The sequence below is a fragment of the Hypanus sabinus genome, unplaced genomic scaffold (genome assembly GCF_030144855.1).
Source record: "Hypanus sabinus isolate sHypSab1 unplaced genomic scaffold, sHypSab1.hap1 scaffold_233, whole genome shotgun sequence".
In the NCBI taxonomy this organism is placed as follows: domain Eukaryota; kingdom Metazoa; phylum Chordata; class Chondrichthyes; order Myliobatiformes; family Dasyatidae; genus Hypanus; species Hypanus sabinus.
In genome coordinates this window covers 302,567-320,722 of record NW_026780444.1, presented here as the reverse complement: position 1 = coordinate 320,722, position 18,156 = coordinate 302,567, and the positions used below count along the sequence as shown (strand labels likewise).

General features: G+C 44.2%; 1 protein-coding gene across 1 annotated transcript; it reads right to left on the bottom strand.

Moving 5' to 3' along the window:
- Nucleotides 1-1,591: 1,591 nt before the first annotated feature.
- LOC132387900 (NACHT, LRR and PYD domains-containing protein 3-like) lies at nucleotides 1,592-15,692 on the bottom strand. Its single transcript, XM_059960218.1, has 6 exons — nucleotides 15,632-15,692; nucleotides 6,237-7,974; nucleotides 2,920-3,006; nucleotides 2,596-2,766; nucleotides 2,273-2,440; nucleotides 1,592-2,108 (listed from the first exon to the last, which is right to left on the bottom strand). Exons 1-6 carry the CDS (start codon nucleotides 15,675-15,677, stop codon nucleotides 2,006-2,008), a joined length of 2,313 nt encoding a protein of 770 aa, XP_059816201.1. The 5' UTR covers nucleotides 15,678-15,692; the 3' UTR covers nucleotides 1,592-2,005.
- Between the last annotated feature and the right edge of the window lie 2,464 nt (nucleotides 15,693-18,156).

The window sequence follows — 18,156 nt, the reverse complement described above, 5'->3', positions numbered from 1 at the left end:
CCCTCTCCCTCTCCCTCCCTCTCTCCCCCTCTCCCCCTCCCCCCCCCGAGACGTTGCACGTTAAAACTCTCAGTATGGTGACGGGCTTGGCCTCATTGGGAATGCAGAGGATCGCAGTAAATGGGAAAGTGCAGGATCCATTGGGGGATCAGATGATAGTAGTGAATGGGAAGGGATGGGCGTCATTGGGAGGCAGACGGCGGAAGTAATTGGGAACGGGTCCTGTCCCAATTGTATGTCGGACTACGGGGGCGAATGGTAAGGATGTGGTGTTGTTTTCAGTGCGGATCATGGAAACGAATGGGGAAGAGTGGTGGAGAACGGGAAGGGATGGGGGCCTATATTGCAACAGTATCCCCATCTTTGATTTAATTCTGGGCCACTTGTCGTTCCTAGAAATCAAAGGTGATAGTTAGCAGCTATGGTTTTCATTTCTACCTGAGCGTCCCTTTTCACCCCTGCCCCTCCCCTCACTACTTCCCTCGTTCTGGATCACCTGCGACCCTCACATTCTCCGTGCGACATTCCGATCCCGCCATTCCTCCCACGGCGTCTGTGCAACAGCTTCGCTGTCTACTTCTCTCCCAGTCGCTGTGACCTCTTCTACAGAGATTCATTCCGTCTGTGTGCGTGGGGGTGGGGGGCGTATCCCTGAGCATTAGTTTCAAGCTAAATTGCCGAATGCAATGAGAGTCTCTTTTCTAATAGGTTTCTGGTCGAATACTAAGAAGAGCGCCGGGTAGGGGGGAGTGGGGCGGAGCAAGGAGAGCGCGCGGGGCAGTGCAAAGACTACGCGAGGGGGCAAGTATGGGGTCTCAATGGTAGAGATGAGAGCTATGAAGGGAGCTTCGATGTTTGTCTGCCCCAGGAATGTTTGATGAGATAGTGTGGTAAAAAGCTTCACTTTGTGCTTGATCCAGGGATTTTTTGATGGAAAGGTTCGAAGGAGCTTCACCGTGTGTCTGACCCCGGGAGTCACCGATAAGGCGGTGCAGAGGGAGAGTCACCCCTTGTTTAATGCCGGTGTTTCATCCCGCATTCCTCTCGTACTCGGGACATTAGTCGACACATTTCTAATCTCTTTTGTCTTCTTTTAACTCCGTTCTGCTGGGTCAAAAATGTGCGCATGTGGGCGAGTCAGGAGAAAACCGTACCTGGTGGAAATTCCCATGTATGGGGAGCAAGAATAGCGCTGTGTCGGCGTTGGTCCTGGGTGGGGGGCGAGATCTTGGGCACCAGCCTGTGTGAAACCGAGATCCCATTGCCTGATGATGAAATGCTGTTGTGTCAACGTGAGGATATCAGACCCACTGTTGCAGTGCACAATGTGCGCGGGGCCATATTTACCTCAAATAAGAATCAACCCTGACAACCAGACAGAACTTGTAGCCGTTTATTGTTTATATCATGACAAATATAATATAAATAGCATGTGACCAGCCACGTGCTGGAATGAATGAGCTGCTCCCGATTCACCCACAGCCACACACAATTAACTGATCACGATTATTAGATTTAGTAATCAGTCGCGTTCTCACCGTCACATGAATCGGAAAACCAATCGTTTTTAAAACACACATCAGAGCCGTGCCCGATATCGTAGCAGATCCAGGGTCACTGCAGAGGTATTTATCAATTTGACATCGGCTAGCCGGCAGTATGCACCGTCCTCTGCAAAGTCAGCAGAAGGATTCCCTCCCTGGATAATCACAGCTGGACTCTCGTGTCTCAGACAAGTCCCGACAATGGGCTCTTCCTGTCTGTGCAATTCCCCAGGGTCCCTCTGGATACACTTGGGCCCGGACGTTCAGCGGAAGCAGCGCTGCTGGACAAGAGGCTGCGGGATCACCTCTGACGTCACACAGTTCAGGGCCGCTACCCGGTCCGTCAGAAGTAAACCTTGCGCCTGGCCATTAATGGGGACGGAGGCCATTAAGTGTGAGGGCGGGAAATCAGTCAAATTGTCCCCCATCCCGCGGATGGAGATGCTGACACTTTCAGATGTTCACGGATCGCTCTCAGTCAGGAACACTCTCAGTTCGGGTCTGGGTTCCTGCAGAGATCTCAGTTCTTTCTCCCCGGTCGGACTGAAATCATTTCTCCACAGCCTGAATGAGATGGAAGAATAAAGATGAGTTAAACAGATTACACAACAGTGTCAGTAACAGGGGTCTAGTGTTAATGCTTCAACAACACTCACAGACAGCTATCACCAGAAACCCCCCGAAACGGATGATATTTTATCACATTGGATATTAACACAAATACTCACCGGAATCGCTTCAGACCCGGGAGGCTCAGTATGAGGCGGCGGAGAGCGGGAACAGAACGGTCTGTCAGCGAATTTAATGCCAGGTACAGCTCTGTCAGTGATGGGATTGCACAGAGAGCGGAGACGACATCTTCGGCACCAGAATCGGTGAGACCGGCATTGTCCAACCTGGAGATGAGAGAGAGTGAGGGTGAAGGACACTGAGAGACAGGAGACGGTACAAATCCCCAGTGTTTATCAGTAACACAATTACTGATCACATTAATGTTCAGTGTCAGTCACCCAGTGACTGTAAACACAATCTCCCACAGTCTGGTACTTACCACAGTTTCTGTATTTTACACGCCCGTTTCCTCAGAGCCGCAGACACCAGTTTCACTCCTGAATCTCCCAGTTTATTATCATTTAGGTTCAGCACCGTCACTGACCGGTTTATGCCGAGTGCGGAGGCAAAATCCTCGGCACCAGAATCTGTAAGACCGACATCCCACAGCCTGGAGATGAGAGAGAGTGAGGGTGAAGTACACAGAGAGACAGGAGACGGTACAAATCCCCAGTGTTTATCAGTGACACAATTACTGATCACATTATTGTTCAGTAACAGAGAACCTGTGACTATAAACAATCTTCCACAGTCTGGTACTTACCACAGTTTCTGTATTTTACACTCCGGGATTCTCAGAGCCGCAGAAACCAGTTTCATTCCTGAATCGCCCAGTTCATTCGTTCCAAGTCTAAACACAAATAGAACAATTTATGAATAAATTTGACGAACCAAATGATTCAAACCGTGGGTCCGTGGGAGTTTCTCTCACTCGGATATTTCAGGAAACATTAAATCCTTCAGTAAATCACAGATTGGAATTCCCCTCTCTGTCAATGTCCCTTACTGCTCAGTCCAGGGTAAGATCTATGTCGGTAATTGAGACTGTCGGTGTGATCTTGTAAACATCCCAATTTCTCATTCACTGACGGTGAGAAATTGAGTTCCTGAAGAAACAGCGTTGGAAGGGCAAGGGTGAAAGATAGAAAAGTGTGGAGGAGTTGTGAATGGGAAAATGACCACGGGAGATTGCGGAACAAATGAAAAGCGAGACAGGAAGAAGATCCCACCTGAGGATTTATGAACAATTGGAGATGTATAACATGTTTAGGAGTAGTCAGCATGGCTTTGTAAAGGGCAGGTCGTGCCTTACCAGCTTAACTGAATTTTTGAGGATGTGACTGAATATTTTGATGAAGGTAGAGCAGTAGATATAGTGTGTATGGATTTCAGTAAGGCATTTGATAAAGTACTCCATGCAAGGCTTATTGAGAAAGTAAGGAGGCATGGGATCCAAGGGGACATTGCTTTGTGGATCCAGAACTGGCTTGCTCACAGAAGGAAAAGTTTGCTTGTTGACGGGTCATTTTCTGCATGGAGTTCAGTCACCAGTGGAGTGCCTCAGGGATCTGTTCTGGGACCCCTACTCTTCGCGATTTTTATAAATGACCTGGATGAGGAAGTGGAGGGATGCCTTAGTAAGTTTGCGGATGACACAAAGGTTGGAGGTGTTGTGGATAGTGTGGAGGGCTGTCAGAGGTTACAGCGGGACATTGATAGGATGCAGAACTGGGCTGAGAAGAGGCAGATGGAGTTCAACCCAGATAAGTGTGAAGTTGTTCATTTTGGTAGGTCAAATAAGATGACAGAATATAGTATTCATGGTAAGGTTCTTGGCAGTGTGGAAAATTGTAGAGATCTTGGGGTCCGAGTCCATAGGACGCTCAAAGCACCTGCGCAGGTTGACTCTGTAGTAAAGAAGTCGAATGGTGTATTGGCCTTCATCAATCGTGGAATTGAATTTCGGAGCCGAGAGGTAATGTTGCATCTATATAGGATTCTTGTCAGATCCCACTGGGATTACTGCGGTCATTTCTGGCTACCTCAATACAGGAAACCATAGAAAGGGTGCAGAGGAGATTTACAAGGTTGTTGCCTGAATTGGCAAGCATGCCTTATGAGAATAGCCTGAGTAACGAATAGCGAATAGTGAAGGAAGATGCGAGGTGAACTGATAGACGTGTACAAGATGGTAAGAGACATTTATCGTGTGGATAGTCAGTTTTTCCTCCAGGGCTGAAATTGTTGCCACGAGAGGAGATATCGGTGTAAGTTTTTTTTTACTTGGAGTGGAAAGTGCGTGAAATGGGCCGGCGGCAACGGTGGTGGAGGCAGATACGATAGGGGCTTTTGAGAGGCTTTGGGATAGCTACGTGGAGCATAGAAAAATAGCGGGCTAAAGGTAAGCCTAACAATTTCTAAGGCAGTGAAGTTTTCGTCAAAACTTTGTGGGCGGAGGGGCCAGTATTGTGCCGCAGGTTTTATATGTTTCTATGAGGAAGGGAGATGGGGAGGGGTGATCCGACATGAGGAATAGGGCTGAGGGACGGAGATCCCAAAGGATGAAGAGGGAATGTGTGAGAGAGGCCCCATTGAGGGACGCGGGATGGGGAAGAATGATCCCGAAGGGTGGAAGAAGTTTGGGGAAGAAAGATCCCACAGTGGAAATAGGGATAGGGAAATAGATCCCCATTGGTGCAAGGGGTTGAAGAGGTCGATCGGGTGGGAAGAGTTAATCTGAACTGAGTCCCGCTGTCGGGAGAAGAATGCCCACATGGGAGCTGCATATATGGCAGTGAGCACAGTCACACGCGGGATAGGGCAGGTGGAGGGCTGTCTCAGAGGTATCTCTATAGCTGTCATTCTGCTGAAGGTCTCTTGTCCCTCACTGGGAAGGGGGTGTGAGGCTCTGACCCACCAGCTGCAATCAGTCTCGTTCTGGGTGTCAGTAACAATGAGAAAGAATACTGTCAATGGACAATGACAGCGAGAAAGAGTCAGTGATTTACTACAATCAAAGCAATAGCTGTTGTTAATGGATCTGATGAAGTTTCCAACATCGATTTACAAGGAACTATGGAACCCTCTTGTCTTTGGGAAATTACTGGCCGATGTCCTGGTTATTTGCGACAATTCTCCACAATCGGATTTACTACAGTTTAACACTACAAGACCATAAGAACATGAGAGCAGAATTAGGCCCTCTGGCTCAGAACCTCCTCATCCCCAGTTCCCGGCCTTCTCCCCGCAACCTTTGATGCCATGCCCAATTAAGAACCTATCAATCTTTGCCTTAAATACCCCCAACAACCTGCTCTTCAAAGCTGCCTGTGGCAACAAATTGCACAAATTCACCACCCTTTGGCTACAGAAATTTCGCCGTATCTCTGTTCTGAAATGGCGCCCTCTTTTCTAGACTCTGCAGCCATGAGAAACATCTAGTCCATCTCGGCCTCCCAACATTCAAAAGGTTTCAATCAGATTCCTCCTCATCCTTCTCAGTTCCAGAGAGTACAAACCCAGAGCGATTAAACGTCTCAGTATAACCCTTTCATTCCTGGAATCATCGTTGTGAACCTCTTCTGGACCTTCTCCTTTTCTCAGATGAGGGGACGAAACCTGGTCACAATACTCAAAGTGAGACCGCGCCAGTGCCTTGAAGGCTCAGCATCGCATCTTTGTTGTTGTATTCCAGACATCTTGAAATTAATGTAAACATGGTGTTTGCCTTTCTGACCATCGACTCAACCTGCAAGTTACACTTCAGGGTGTGCTGCACAAGAACTCCCAAGTCCCTCTGCCTCTCAGGTTCATGGATGTTCTCCCTGTTTAGAAAATATTCCGCATATTTATTTCTACTCCCAAAATGCACGATCATGCATTTTCCTATATTGTATTCCATTTGCCACTTTCTTGACACTTTCTCTTAATCTGTCCAACAGGAACCCGGAGAGAATCTGGGAAGGCTTCAGATCGCAGTTGACCAAAACCCCATCTGTAAATATAACCACAAATACTTTCACATTCAAACAACACAATAGATGAGTTTCCCAGTTGAGAATGAGAGATAAATCAAGTTACTCCAAGTTCTGGCATTTGTGCAGCCCGGGTCCCAGCCGTTCGATTCCTTCACACTGAATGTGGCAGCGAACCAGGTCGAGGTGTTTTATTGTATCACAAAATCCGATGACATGAGACAGGACCGCGCAGTCAACCGGGGTCAGTGTCACTCCACGGAGTGAAAGTGTTTCCAAAGATTCCAGTGGGGCCTGAGCCAGTCCAGGATTATTTGACTCAAACAGGTAGTGCAATGTGTTCAGGAGCCTCCTTTTACCAGCTTCACTCCTCGTGTTTCCACTCTGGCGTTTAAACTCCTCCCTCACCCAGTCAATCACCCGGCAGGTTGTTTCATGAGGAAATCGACCCAGAAACTCCTCCAGGCACCGAGCTGTCATTGGGGAGGAGAGACCAGCAACAAAACGGAGAAATACCTCAAATCGCCCATCGGTCGCGTTGTGGGCTTCAGTGAGGAATTTCAGGATATCCCCGGGATGTGGATTCAGGAATTGTGCGACTGCAGCTACAAACTCTTGGATGGTGAGGTGTGGGAATGTGTACACCACACTCTGAGCAGAATCCTCTCTCTCCAAGAGCTCCATCAGGAATCCGGACAGGAACTGGGAAGGCTGCAGATTGTAGTTGATCAAATCCGCATCTGTAAACACAATCTTCCTCTCGGACACCCCTCTGAAGGCCATCTGACCAACCCTGAGTAACACATCACGGGGGTTCTCAATCTCACGGCTGTGGTTTTTCAGGATGTTGTAAATATAGTAGGAATACAGTTGGGTGATGGTCTTGGGAACTCGATGCAGATCCCTGACCTTCTTTGTGAAGAAGGGGCCCAGTGCCAGAGCGAGGATCCAGCAGTAGGAGGGGTTGTAGCTCATGGTGTACAGGATCTCGTTCTCCTTCACGTGTTTAAAAACAGCTGCTGCCACTGTCTGATCTTCAAAATGTCTGATGAAATATTCCTTCCGCTCCTCACCAACAAATCCCAGGATTTCAGCAGCGACACTGATGTCTGCTTCTTCCAATAAATGTAACGCAGTGGGACGGGTGGTCACCAGCACTGAACACCCTGGGAGCAGCTTGCCCTGGATTAAACTGCACACAATGTCAGACACCTTGCACTTGAACTTAGGATCTGTGCATGAGTCCTGAGATTCTGTACATCCCCGACTATCAGTAAAATCGATCTTGTGTTTGAATTCATCCAAGCCATCAAATATAAAAAGCAATTTCTGTGGGTTCTCCCAGACCTCTCTCAGCAAATTCCCAAAGTAGGGATATTGATCCAGAATCAGTTTCCTCAGGTTTATTCTACAGTTAATGGAGTTAAAATCCCGGAATTTGAAACTGAAAACAAATTGAAATTGTTGGTATATTATCCCCGTGGCCCAGTCATAAACAATCTTTTGTACCATTGTTGTTTTCCCGATCCCTGGTACTCCGGCCACCGCTGCCGAACTCCCAGATTTGGAGTTACTCCGGGAGAAGCTGCTCTGGAATAATTGATCAGTCCGGATTTTTTCCAGCTCTCCGCGGAGATGTTTATCTCTCAATTGTTCATGCTCTCTGCCTCTTGCCAGCAGCTCATGTTCCACCAGTCTCCGACCTCGAACAGTAGAAATGACCGTGAGCTCAGCGTATCGATCAACCAGCTGGAAAACCTTCACCTTCTCCCTCATCAGGATCGTGTTCACTCTCAGTGTTTCAGTTCGTTCCCGCAGGGTCTCCTTGTGTTTCTGTTGAACATCTTTAATGGGAATAGAGAACATCGTCAAAATGTTAAATTTCCTAGCCAACAAAGAACCTTATAACTGCATTTCAAAATTCATTGTTTGAGATTACATGAATTAATTCAATGTTTCCATGGCGATTAGGACAGAAAGTAGAATTCTGATCACAGGCACTGGAACTGATAGTAATGTATGTCCCAGAGAAGACCCAATGCTCATAATCTGGTACTAATTACTGCTGAAGGTGTACATTTCCCTGATTTTGCTCTTGCAATCCTGACTGAGCTTCAAAGCAAGTTTACCATTACAGTAAATATGTAAAACTCACAACATGTAAAACATTGTATTCAATATTGACAGCTGATGTTAATGCTGATGTCGTATGCATAGACTGTATTTAGCAAAGTTGCACATTGGGGATTCACAGGTGTTCACCGCTCTTACATTAAAACAGAAGCAAAATATGCGTGAAATACTCAGGGCAGCATCTGTGGAGTGAATCACAGGGAAGTTTTGAATCGAAAATCCATATGAATTACAAGTCAGAAAATCAGTCGTTTTCAGTTGCAGAGACGGAGGAAGAGAAGAAAGATGGAAGAGAATATGCGGAAATGGGAATGTCAACAATTGATGTACGTCATGTTTGCGGTGAAGTCTTGGCAACTGCTATTGATCGGTCAGGCGACAGGCATCTGAGGCGGTCTATATTGACAACTATCAAACTCTAAATCGGTTTATTATTGTCGCATGCACCAAGATATAATGTTAAAGATTTTTGTCTGTCATTCATAGCGATCAGTTCATCACAGCTGTGTATTGAGGCTGTAAAAGGAAGAACGAAACGGAATAGTTCAAGGAAACAGTGTTGCAGTTGGCAATAAAATGCAGTGCAGGCAGACAATAAGGCACAAAACAGAAGAATAATTGGCAGGACAGCTTTTCTTTTTTTGAACTAAGCTCCTGAGCTACAGAGTTAAACAATTAAAAGTAGTGTTGTGGAAAACACTTGAAAGCATGTATACAACTCGAGCGCCTAAAACATTTGCATTTGATGTGTGAGGGATGCTGACTCAGCTGTCACTTTTAAACACCAGCTCCAAACGTTTATTTTTCACACTAACAAAACTTTTCCTTTTATTTTCTTGTTTGTAGTTTATTCCATTGTAATTCTGTTTCAACTACAAAGTGTGTCTGAAAAGTGCTTAAAATTAATAATGATTATAATAATAACATTATTATTATTTATGTCATTTTTGTTATCATTGCTGTTAATATTATTTTTATTTTCGTGGTTCAACCTAGTAAAATCTGGGGTGCGGGCATAGCCAATTAGGCTCACTTATCAATCGCAAAGAACCTTTGGACTATTTTAGTGATGTTTACTATTGGCGCTTTCTGGAGATATACATAGTTATTGCTATGCATGCCTGATTGTTTAACACTATGTTGTCGTGACTTTGGACGGTACTAGATAAAATTATTGGCATCTGGACTGTGTATACACTGTTCATGTTCCATAGTCTTTCAATTTCTCCTTTTAACTCAGCACATTTATAGCGTTTCTCACTCATTGATTTCCGTCTGCTCTTTGTTGTTATTATTGTCATTATTATTATCATCATAATTTGTTGTTGTTGTTGTTGATAATAATACTGCTGCAACATTGTGTAATCTGTTGGATTGTTTCTGGTTTTTCTGGCATTTCCGACATTTATCAGTTTGAACTTGATGGTCTTTAATCTATTACTTAATAAAATTATTTGTGTTAACCACCTGGTTCTGTATTGCCACAACGATCCCCTTTGTTTCTCAGAAAATGCCTCCAACTCTGAGACAGGCCTTCAGTACTTCCTTGTCGATAACTCGTATGTTCAGATCGTGGGAATGTTTCCATGGAGATTCATTGATTAACTCTCACTTCGATAGAGATAATTTATTCACCTTTATGGGTGTGCTTTCATTTACGTTCAGTGATGTGTACTTCTTAACAGAATTGCACGCACTTGTATGGAGTGCTTCACAAAATATCCTGATGATATTGAACCAGATTCTGATTCTCATTTTTTTTATCTAATTGTGTTTTTCTGTCGGTTCCTCTTCCGCCTCATACTGTCCTAGCCCGTGTTAATCTACGTTAGTACGTGTGCGCATGGTGGTTTCTAAATGTTATTACTTCTGTTCTTATTTTACTTCTGAAATGTTTCAGATCGATTTTGGACATGGGTATTCTGTCTACATAGTCAGACAGACAGATAGACATACTTTATTGATCCCAAGGGAAATTGTGTTTCGTTACAGTCGCACCAACCAAAAATAGTGTAGAAATATAGCAATATAAACCCATAAATAATTAAATAATAATAGCTAAATTATGCCAAGTGGAAAGATAAGTCCAGGACCAGCTATTGGCTCAGGGTGACTGACACTCCGAGGGAGGAATTGTAAAGTTTGATGGCCACAGGCAGCAATGACTTCCTGTGACGCTCAGTGTTACATCTCGGTGGAATGAGTCTCTGGCTGAATGTACTCCTGTGCCTAAAACAGCATCCTCTTTTCAGACACCACCGTCAGAGAGTCCAGTTCCACTCCCACAACATCACTGGCCTTACGAATGAGTTTGTTGATTCTGTTGGTGTCTGCTACCCTCAGCCTGTTTGCCCAGCACACAACAACAGTACTGGCCACCACAGACTCGCACTATTAACATAATGCGTTAATAGGGGTACAGCTGAAGTGTTTACTGGATTCGTTATATTTTCACCGTTGAACTCTCTTTGGCAGATTTTCTGCGTTGAAGTAAATTCTGTCGGAAGATTTCCCTTTGCCACACGTCAATCTCTGCTTGTTGAAATCCCAAATATTTACATATTTCATATTCACCGATCGGTTTTGTTGTATCCTGAAGCTCGGTATTATGTTCTAACAGCTCCGCTGCACTTTCCCTCATGTTTAACATTCTCCGAAGTTTATGTTTGTATCTTCGGGAAATAACTCTACTATTTACAGTGCCGAACACGAGGATCCTTCATCAAAGAAAGGGGATTTCCTTCCTCCCATTTAACGGGGCCCTAACCCGCATCTCTACCAAGTCGCTCTCAACTGGCCTCACCCCATCCTGACACTGTCACATCAGGGATAGACGTCTTCTTGTCCTCACCTACCACATCAGTAGCCTTCACATCCATCACATAATTCTCTGTATGATCCGCTGTCTCGAACGTGTTACCAGCTCTAAGCACGTTTTTCCCTACACCAGGCCCCGCCACCAATTTCCACTTTCTGCAGAGATTGCGCCCTATTTGAATTCCCTGTCCACTCGTCCTTCCTCACTGATTAACCTCCCGGTAATTAACCTTACAATGGAACAAGTGACACACCTACTGCCGCATCTCCTCTCATTAACATTCTGGGTCCCAACTAGTTCTTCCAGCTGAGGCGCCCCTTTGCTGCGAGTCTTTTGGGGTATCCAATGCTCCTGATGTTTCACCAAGCACCTAAGTCCGTCCACGAGAAAAAGCGGGATCTCCCTGTAGCCAACCATTTCAATTCCGCTTCCCATTCCCGTCCTCCTCTACTACTACGCTGAAACCACGCCTTATGGTGGAGGAGCAAAATCTTAGTTTACGTCGGCTGGCCTTCGTCCTGAAGGCATGAATACCTATTTTTCAAACTTCCGGTAAGTGCCTCCCTCCATTCCTTCACTATTCCCCAGTCCCGTTTCCCTATCTCACCGTATCTCCTGACCCGTCCATCATATCCCTCTGGTGCTCCTCCCTATTCCCATTCTTCTGTCCTCTCCCATCAGGTTTTCCCTTCTCCAGTTCAGCAACACAAGTTCCTAGCTTTTCACTTCATCATCTCTTCCTCTCCCATTTTCATCTACCATCTGCCAACTTCAACTTCTTCCTCCGGTTCTCCCAACTTGTTATCCTACTTTTCCCACTTCTTTTCTAGTCCTGATGAAGGGTCTCGACCGAAAAGCCAGCTGTTTACTCGCTTCCATAGATGCTGTCTGGCCTATTGGGTTCCTCCAACATTTTGTGGGTGCTGCTATTATTGGAATTAATTCTTTCAGCTTTACTGAAGAAGGAGCGTATAATTTCAAATCAGCCAAGCCTGGCACGTTTGTCAAGGGGTAACTTACCTATTTATTTTTTTTAACTTGAGACCCTATTTTTGTCCTGCTCAGTAAAGAGAGCGGGATTAAAGTTAGACAAAGCTATTGTGGGTTTAGTTGGTCGCCTTGGAACATATTTTGGCGTATTTTGACGCCGGTGTTTGTTCTGTCTTAATTGATAACGTGATTACAGTACGCCAATGCCTCAGCCGATAAGATCGAAATTTCACACGTATTATCTCTACCTTACACATATTCCATTAAGCATAAATGTGAGATGGAACCAATTTTTTTCCTAGTCAATATAACAACATGAATTTTTGTGCTTCTCCTCTGAGATTGATTTACAGTTATATCATCTATTGTCAGATGTTCTTTAAATCCTTTCATACCCTTTCAGCATCCTTATATCCTTATTGCTCAATCTGTAGGTATATTGCAGTTATCTAGTGAGTATTTATTATTGCCAAGATGCATGATGTTATAATTTCATATACAACATGATTTTATTATATTGAACAGCCCATTATGAAATAATATGTGGCTCTTCGTTAGTGTAAGGAATGCAGAATAAAAGCTGCTCTTGAGACAGGTAGACATATTTTCAGACTTTTCTATCTTTAGACTCATGAGAGTACGTGGAAAACGAATGTTTGATCTGCGTTTGGATTAAATAGCACTGTTTCAGGCGGGGTGAATGCAGGGTCTTGGTAACTTGTTCGAGTTCTTCTATGAGGCGACGAAGTCGGTATTGTCGATTGCGATTGTGTTAGTGCGTTTGACAATGTCAAGGTCTCATTCAGAAAATAACATGCTTGAGAACTGTGTAGAATTGGCTTATTGGATTCATTATTTTCTTCTCTGTGGAAGACGGATACTAATGTTAATTATAATTTATTCTGGCAGGATTCCTTGTTCCTTGACCAGTGATGCTCCACGGCGATCCACTGTGGGATCCGATGCATGTACGCATGCGCACACGCATACACGCACCTGTATCGATATGGATAGACAGATAGAGTGGATAGGAAGACAAGACACGTGCTTGTCTGTATTAGTTCAGGATCTCAGTTGGGAAGTTGTTTTGCAGCTGTAAAAAACTCAGGTCAAGCAGAGAATCCGCCTTTCAATGTCAGGCCCGTGTGGTGCAGTTTGTAGTTCAGACTGTAGGAGGACTTAGAGCGATTCAGAGAATGGACAAGGAAGTGGCAGGTGAAATACAGCGTAGGAAGGTGTACAGTCATGCAATTTGGTAAAAGGAATGAGGTGTAAACTATTTAAAAAACTGGGATCAAGTTCAGATATTTTAACGAATGCTGTACTGCTATTGGAGCGGAGGTTCACAAAAAATATCCCGGGAATGAAAGTCTTACCGTATGAAGAGCGTTTTGTTGCTGGAGTTCAGACTAAGGTGGTGTGGGAGTTGGGAAATGGTGGGGTTTGGAATGAAGTGGTTCTCATTGAAACCTATCGAATCTTAAAGGCCCATATAGAGTGGGTATGCAGAGGGTGTGTCCTGTAGTGGAGGAGTCTGGGACCAAAGCAGAAAGCCGCAGAATTTCACAGATCCACCTCCTTGTCCCTTTTTATGAGAGAAGAGGAGGTGAATTTGTGTGAAATTCTTCTCATAGAGCGCCTCTGAAGGACAAGTCGTTTGGGTATATTTAAAATGCAGTTTGATAGGTTCCTAACTGGTGAAGGCTTCAAAATGTACTGGAAGAGGGCAGGACAGTGGGTATTAGAGGATATGCGGAACAATTTTGATGAGCCGCTTGCGCTGATCCCGGTACTGGGTCTTAAGTTCTTAGCCCGCATCTGGAGTCTTGCATTCAGTCCTTTAGTCGGACCTTTGAAAGGGTTGGAGAGGGCGCAGGATTGATTCATCAGGATGCTGCCTGGACTCAAGTATCTTGTTTACTCTGGACGTTGAGGAGAGACACAATGGAGGAGTATAAGGTTTATGGCGGCCAACTTAGAGTAGACAGTCAGTACGTTTTTACCCAGGATTGAAATATCTAATACCAGAGGACACTTAGATAAGTTGAGAAGGGATAAATTCAAAGAAAATGTGGGTGGGGTTATTTTTCAAACCACAGACTCGTGAATCGAATATACTGTCTGGAGACGACTGTGATAGGCCTATTAAATATGCTCCAAGATGTACACATAAATGCGCAGGAAATAGAAGGATATGTTCAATGATATCAAAGAAAATACCAAAAGTTATATGAATAGTAAAATAAGGAGTCGATGGATATCAGTCTGCTGGAAAATGATAAAGGAGTTGTAGTAACAGGAACCAACAATAATGTGGGCAAACTCAACAGATAATTTCTGTCGGCGTTAACATGGAAGAGTCCAGCAGTCTGCCTAATTATCAAGCATATCAGGTGCAGAATTGAGTGCTATTATGAAGACATGGTGTTTTCGAATCTAAAAGGTCTACCGTCAGGTAAGTGACCTGCATTGGATGATCCAATCTACCAAGAGCCGCCTGGGGAGTGTGGGGATTCCCAGTGCGTTGGATCAGGAGCAATGGCTTCACGAACTCGTACAACTGGATTAGTGGAAAAATAGATTGCAACATTTTGGTTCCAACGAGAGATTCTCTGAATTGTAACTGTATGCAGAGATCCGCAAATAAATTATGCCGAATTTTGATTACCAAATGGGAGTTCCAGATGGATTACCAGATGGAATTCAATCCGGACAATTGTGAGGTGACGCATTTTGGAAGGACAAACCAGAAGACTGAGTACAGGATTAATGGTCAGTTACTTAAGAGTGCGGATGACAAAAGGGACCTTGGGGTTCAAATCCATACATCCCTCAAGGTCGCTGCACAGGTTGATAGGGTATTTAAGTAGACCTAGGCGATGCTAGGCATCATTAACAGGGGGACTGAGTTCAAGAGTAGAGGGGTCATGTTACAACTCTGCAAATCACTGTTGAAACCATCTTAGAATATTGTGTTTAATTCTGGTCACCTCATTTTAGGAAGCTATGGAGAGGGTGCAGAGAAGATTTACCAGGATGATGCCCGGTTTGCAGAACAAGTCTTACGACGCACGGTTAGCAGAGCTGGAACTTTTCTCTTTGGTGCGTAGAAGAATGAGAGGGGACTTGACAGAGATCTACAAGCTTATGAGAGGCATAGATAGGGTGGATAGTCAGTACTGTTTCCTAGGGCACCAACAGCAAACACCAGAGGACATATGAACACAATTAAGGGAGGGAAGTGCAGGGGAGACATCAGGGGTAAGTTTTTTTTTACACAGAGGGTTGTGAATGCCTGGAATGACTTGCCAGGGATTGTGGCGGAGACTATAACATTAGGGATATTTAATAGTCTCTTGGACAGCACATGGATGAAAGAAAATGGATAGTTATCGGGTGGTGTGGATTTAGTACTTTTTTTAAGGATTATATAGGTCGGCACAACATGGAGGGCTGAAGGGCCTGTACTCTGCTGTAGTGTTCTATGGTTCTACGGTTGTAAGTTCTGCCAAGGCACAGTCTAACTTTTGAGATGTTTGAACTGTGCATTTATCACTCACCTCTCAGTTGTACAGGTAACTCAGATAACCCTTGGGTGATGTCCATGTATTTCTGCGGATCAAGCCCTGGTTAAATCAAAAGAAAAATGAGAACTATGCTAATATAAGAAAAACTCCTTCGTTCAATGATACTTTGTATTCAGTGCGTGGATTTAACATACCGAACTTCTGTATTTCTTTTAGTATTTTATCCAACTTCGGTAACTCGGTCCTCATTTTCACAAAGGAGTCCCATATCGCCCTTTGGATCCGGCATCCTTTGCCCATCACCAAACTGAGGAAGAGTGCGGAACTCTCCGCTCGCGTTCCCTTCTCTGTCAATTCATTGACATTCTATAATATAGAAACAATGGCTTTATTGCGTGGTAGACAGAAAAAACATGGGAAATGTGGAGGAAAATATGTGGTCATTGTCCCGTTGGCTTTAGAACAGCGGCAGTTACTGGGCTGACGCCTCATCCTCTCAGTAAATCTCTGTATTGTCATTAACAGGGAAACAAAAACTGAAGGAAATTCCAAATCAATATTGTCTATGAATTGGGATTAAATGACACCCAGCAGTAGATGCAACTTGATTAATTTGCTCGACTGTCAATGTGCAATATTACATCAACAAGATGTGACAGCCAGGACAGAAGGCTGGGTAGACCGAGAGAGAAGAATCTGGACGGCGGGCATCACTGAAAGAAGATCATATTTGGGTACATACATCCAAGGATGAATATGGTATCAAAAGAACATTTAGTTAGGTGGAGCGATAAGTTGGACTCCGTTGATAATCAAATCCTAGAAAGAGGTGACATTGAATAGGATGATGTAGAACCCTGTGAGTAGAGTTATGAAACGGGAAAGATAAAATGACTCTGATGGAAATTATGTACTGTGGTCCGAACAGTAGATAAGATGTGAGCTACAAATTACAATGGGAGATAGAAATGACATGCAAATAAAAAATCAGTATTAAAATAATTATGAAGTATTTCCTTATGCAGGTAGTTTTGAAAATCAGGTTGGTGCTGTATCCCAATAGAGAAAATTTGTAGAATGCCGAGGAGGTGTCTTTAGACAGCAGCATGCGGGTGAGCCTTGTATATGTAAGAAGCTTTGTATTGGGACAGATTTGACTTTGGAGTTTAAGGTAAAAGAACCCTGAAGTGTCATTGATCATAATATGATAGATCTCATCGTGCAGATTGAGGGGGAGATATTACAGATATTAATGAATCTCATTGAGAGCAGTGTGACTGGTGTGACTGGCGTGCGTAACAAATGTAATTATCTCATGCGACTTTTGGCTGTATAGGTCAGATCTAGGACTTTACCATGACTGCTTCTGAGGTCCTTGGAGAGGGACCTGAAATTGAGTGCGCCAGTCTCTCTGGAATTAGATATTCAGCTTGTCAGCAGCTTTCTATTTCCCCTTTTTTCCGTTTTCTGCCCTTTTAGGAAAGAATCGTGATTCCTGTGGTCATGAAATTTCAGCTTTCTGCGTGGTAGCTTGTGTCTAACCAACGCCATACAGTATTTCGCGGCAGTTATTAGAAAGGCTGCTTAAGACGAGACAGTGGATGTTGTCTACATGGACCTTAGCACGGCATTTGAGAAGCCAGCGAGTGGTAGCATATGGTTGCATCTCTGATTGACGGCCTCTGACTAGTGGTGTGCCGTAGGGATCGTGCTTGGTCCGTTGTTTCTCATCTGTATCAACGAACTGGATAATAACGTGGTTAACTGAATGAGCGACTTTGAGGATGACACATTGATTGAGGGTGGGTGCAGTGGACTGCGAGGAATTCTATCATTGCTTGCAGCGGGATATGTGCTGAAAATGGGCAGATGCAAATTAATGACAAAATTGCGATGTGTTGCACTTCGGTAGAACCATCTATGCTAGGTCTTGCACAGTGACTGGTAGGACTACAAAGAGTGTGATGGTACAAAGGAAATTAGGAATACATCTCCATAATTCATTGAAAGTGGCAGCTCATAAAGAATCGATAAGAATGTTTTTGGCACATTAGCCTCCATAAATGAAAATATTGTGTACAGTAGCTGGGATGTCGGCTTGAAGTTGTGTAAGAAGTTGGTGATGCCAAGTATGGGATTTTGTGTGCAGTTGTGATCACTTCCGACAGGAAAGGTGTAAATATGGTTGTAAGAGTACAGAAACAATTTACAAGGACTTTGCTTGGTGACACCGTGATCAGACTTATAAGGAAAGATTGAATAGATTACGACTTTATTCCTTGGTACGTAGAAGATTGAGCGGAGATTTGATAGAGGCACGCAGAATCATGAAGGGGAGAGATCGGGTAAATACCTGCAGTTTTTCTTCACTTAGATTGGGGGCACTACAACAAGACGTCATCGTTTAATGTGAAAGGTGAAAATCTTAAGGAGAACATGAAGGGTATGCTCTTCATTGTGGGATTTGTAAGTGTGTGGAAAAAGCCTAAAGTGCAAGAACCGCATGCAAGTTCGATTACAATTATTGAGAGAGGTTTTGATAGATACATGAAAGGCAG

Excerpts from the sequence above, each read along its gene's own strand:
- LOC132387900 (XM_059960218.1), bottom strand. The coding sequence starts at position 15,677 with ATGGACATCACCCAAGGGTTATCTGAGTTACCTGTACAACTGAGAG. Across the intron at positions 7,975-15,631 it reads GTTACCTGTACAACTGAGAG|ATGTTCAACAGAAACACAAG; the intron begins GTGAGTGATAAA and ends TTCCCATTAAAG. Across the intron at positions 2,109-2,272 it reads CCGGGTCTGAAGCGATTCCG|GCTGTGGAGAAATGATTTCA; the intron begins GTGAGTATTTGT and ends CATCTCATTCAG.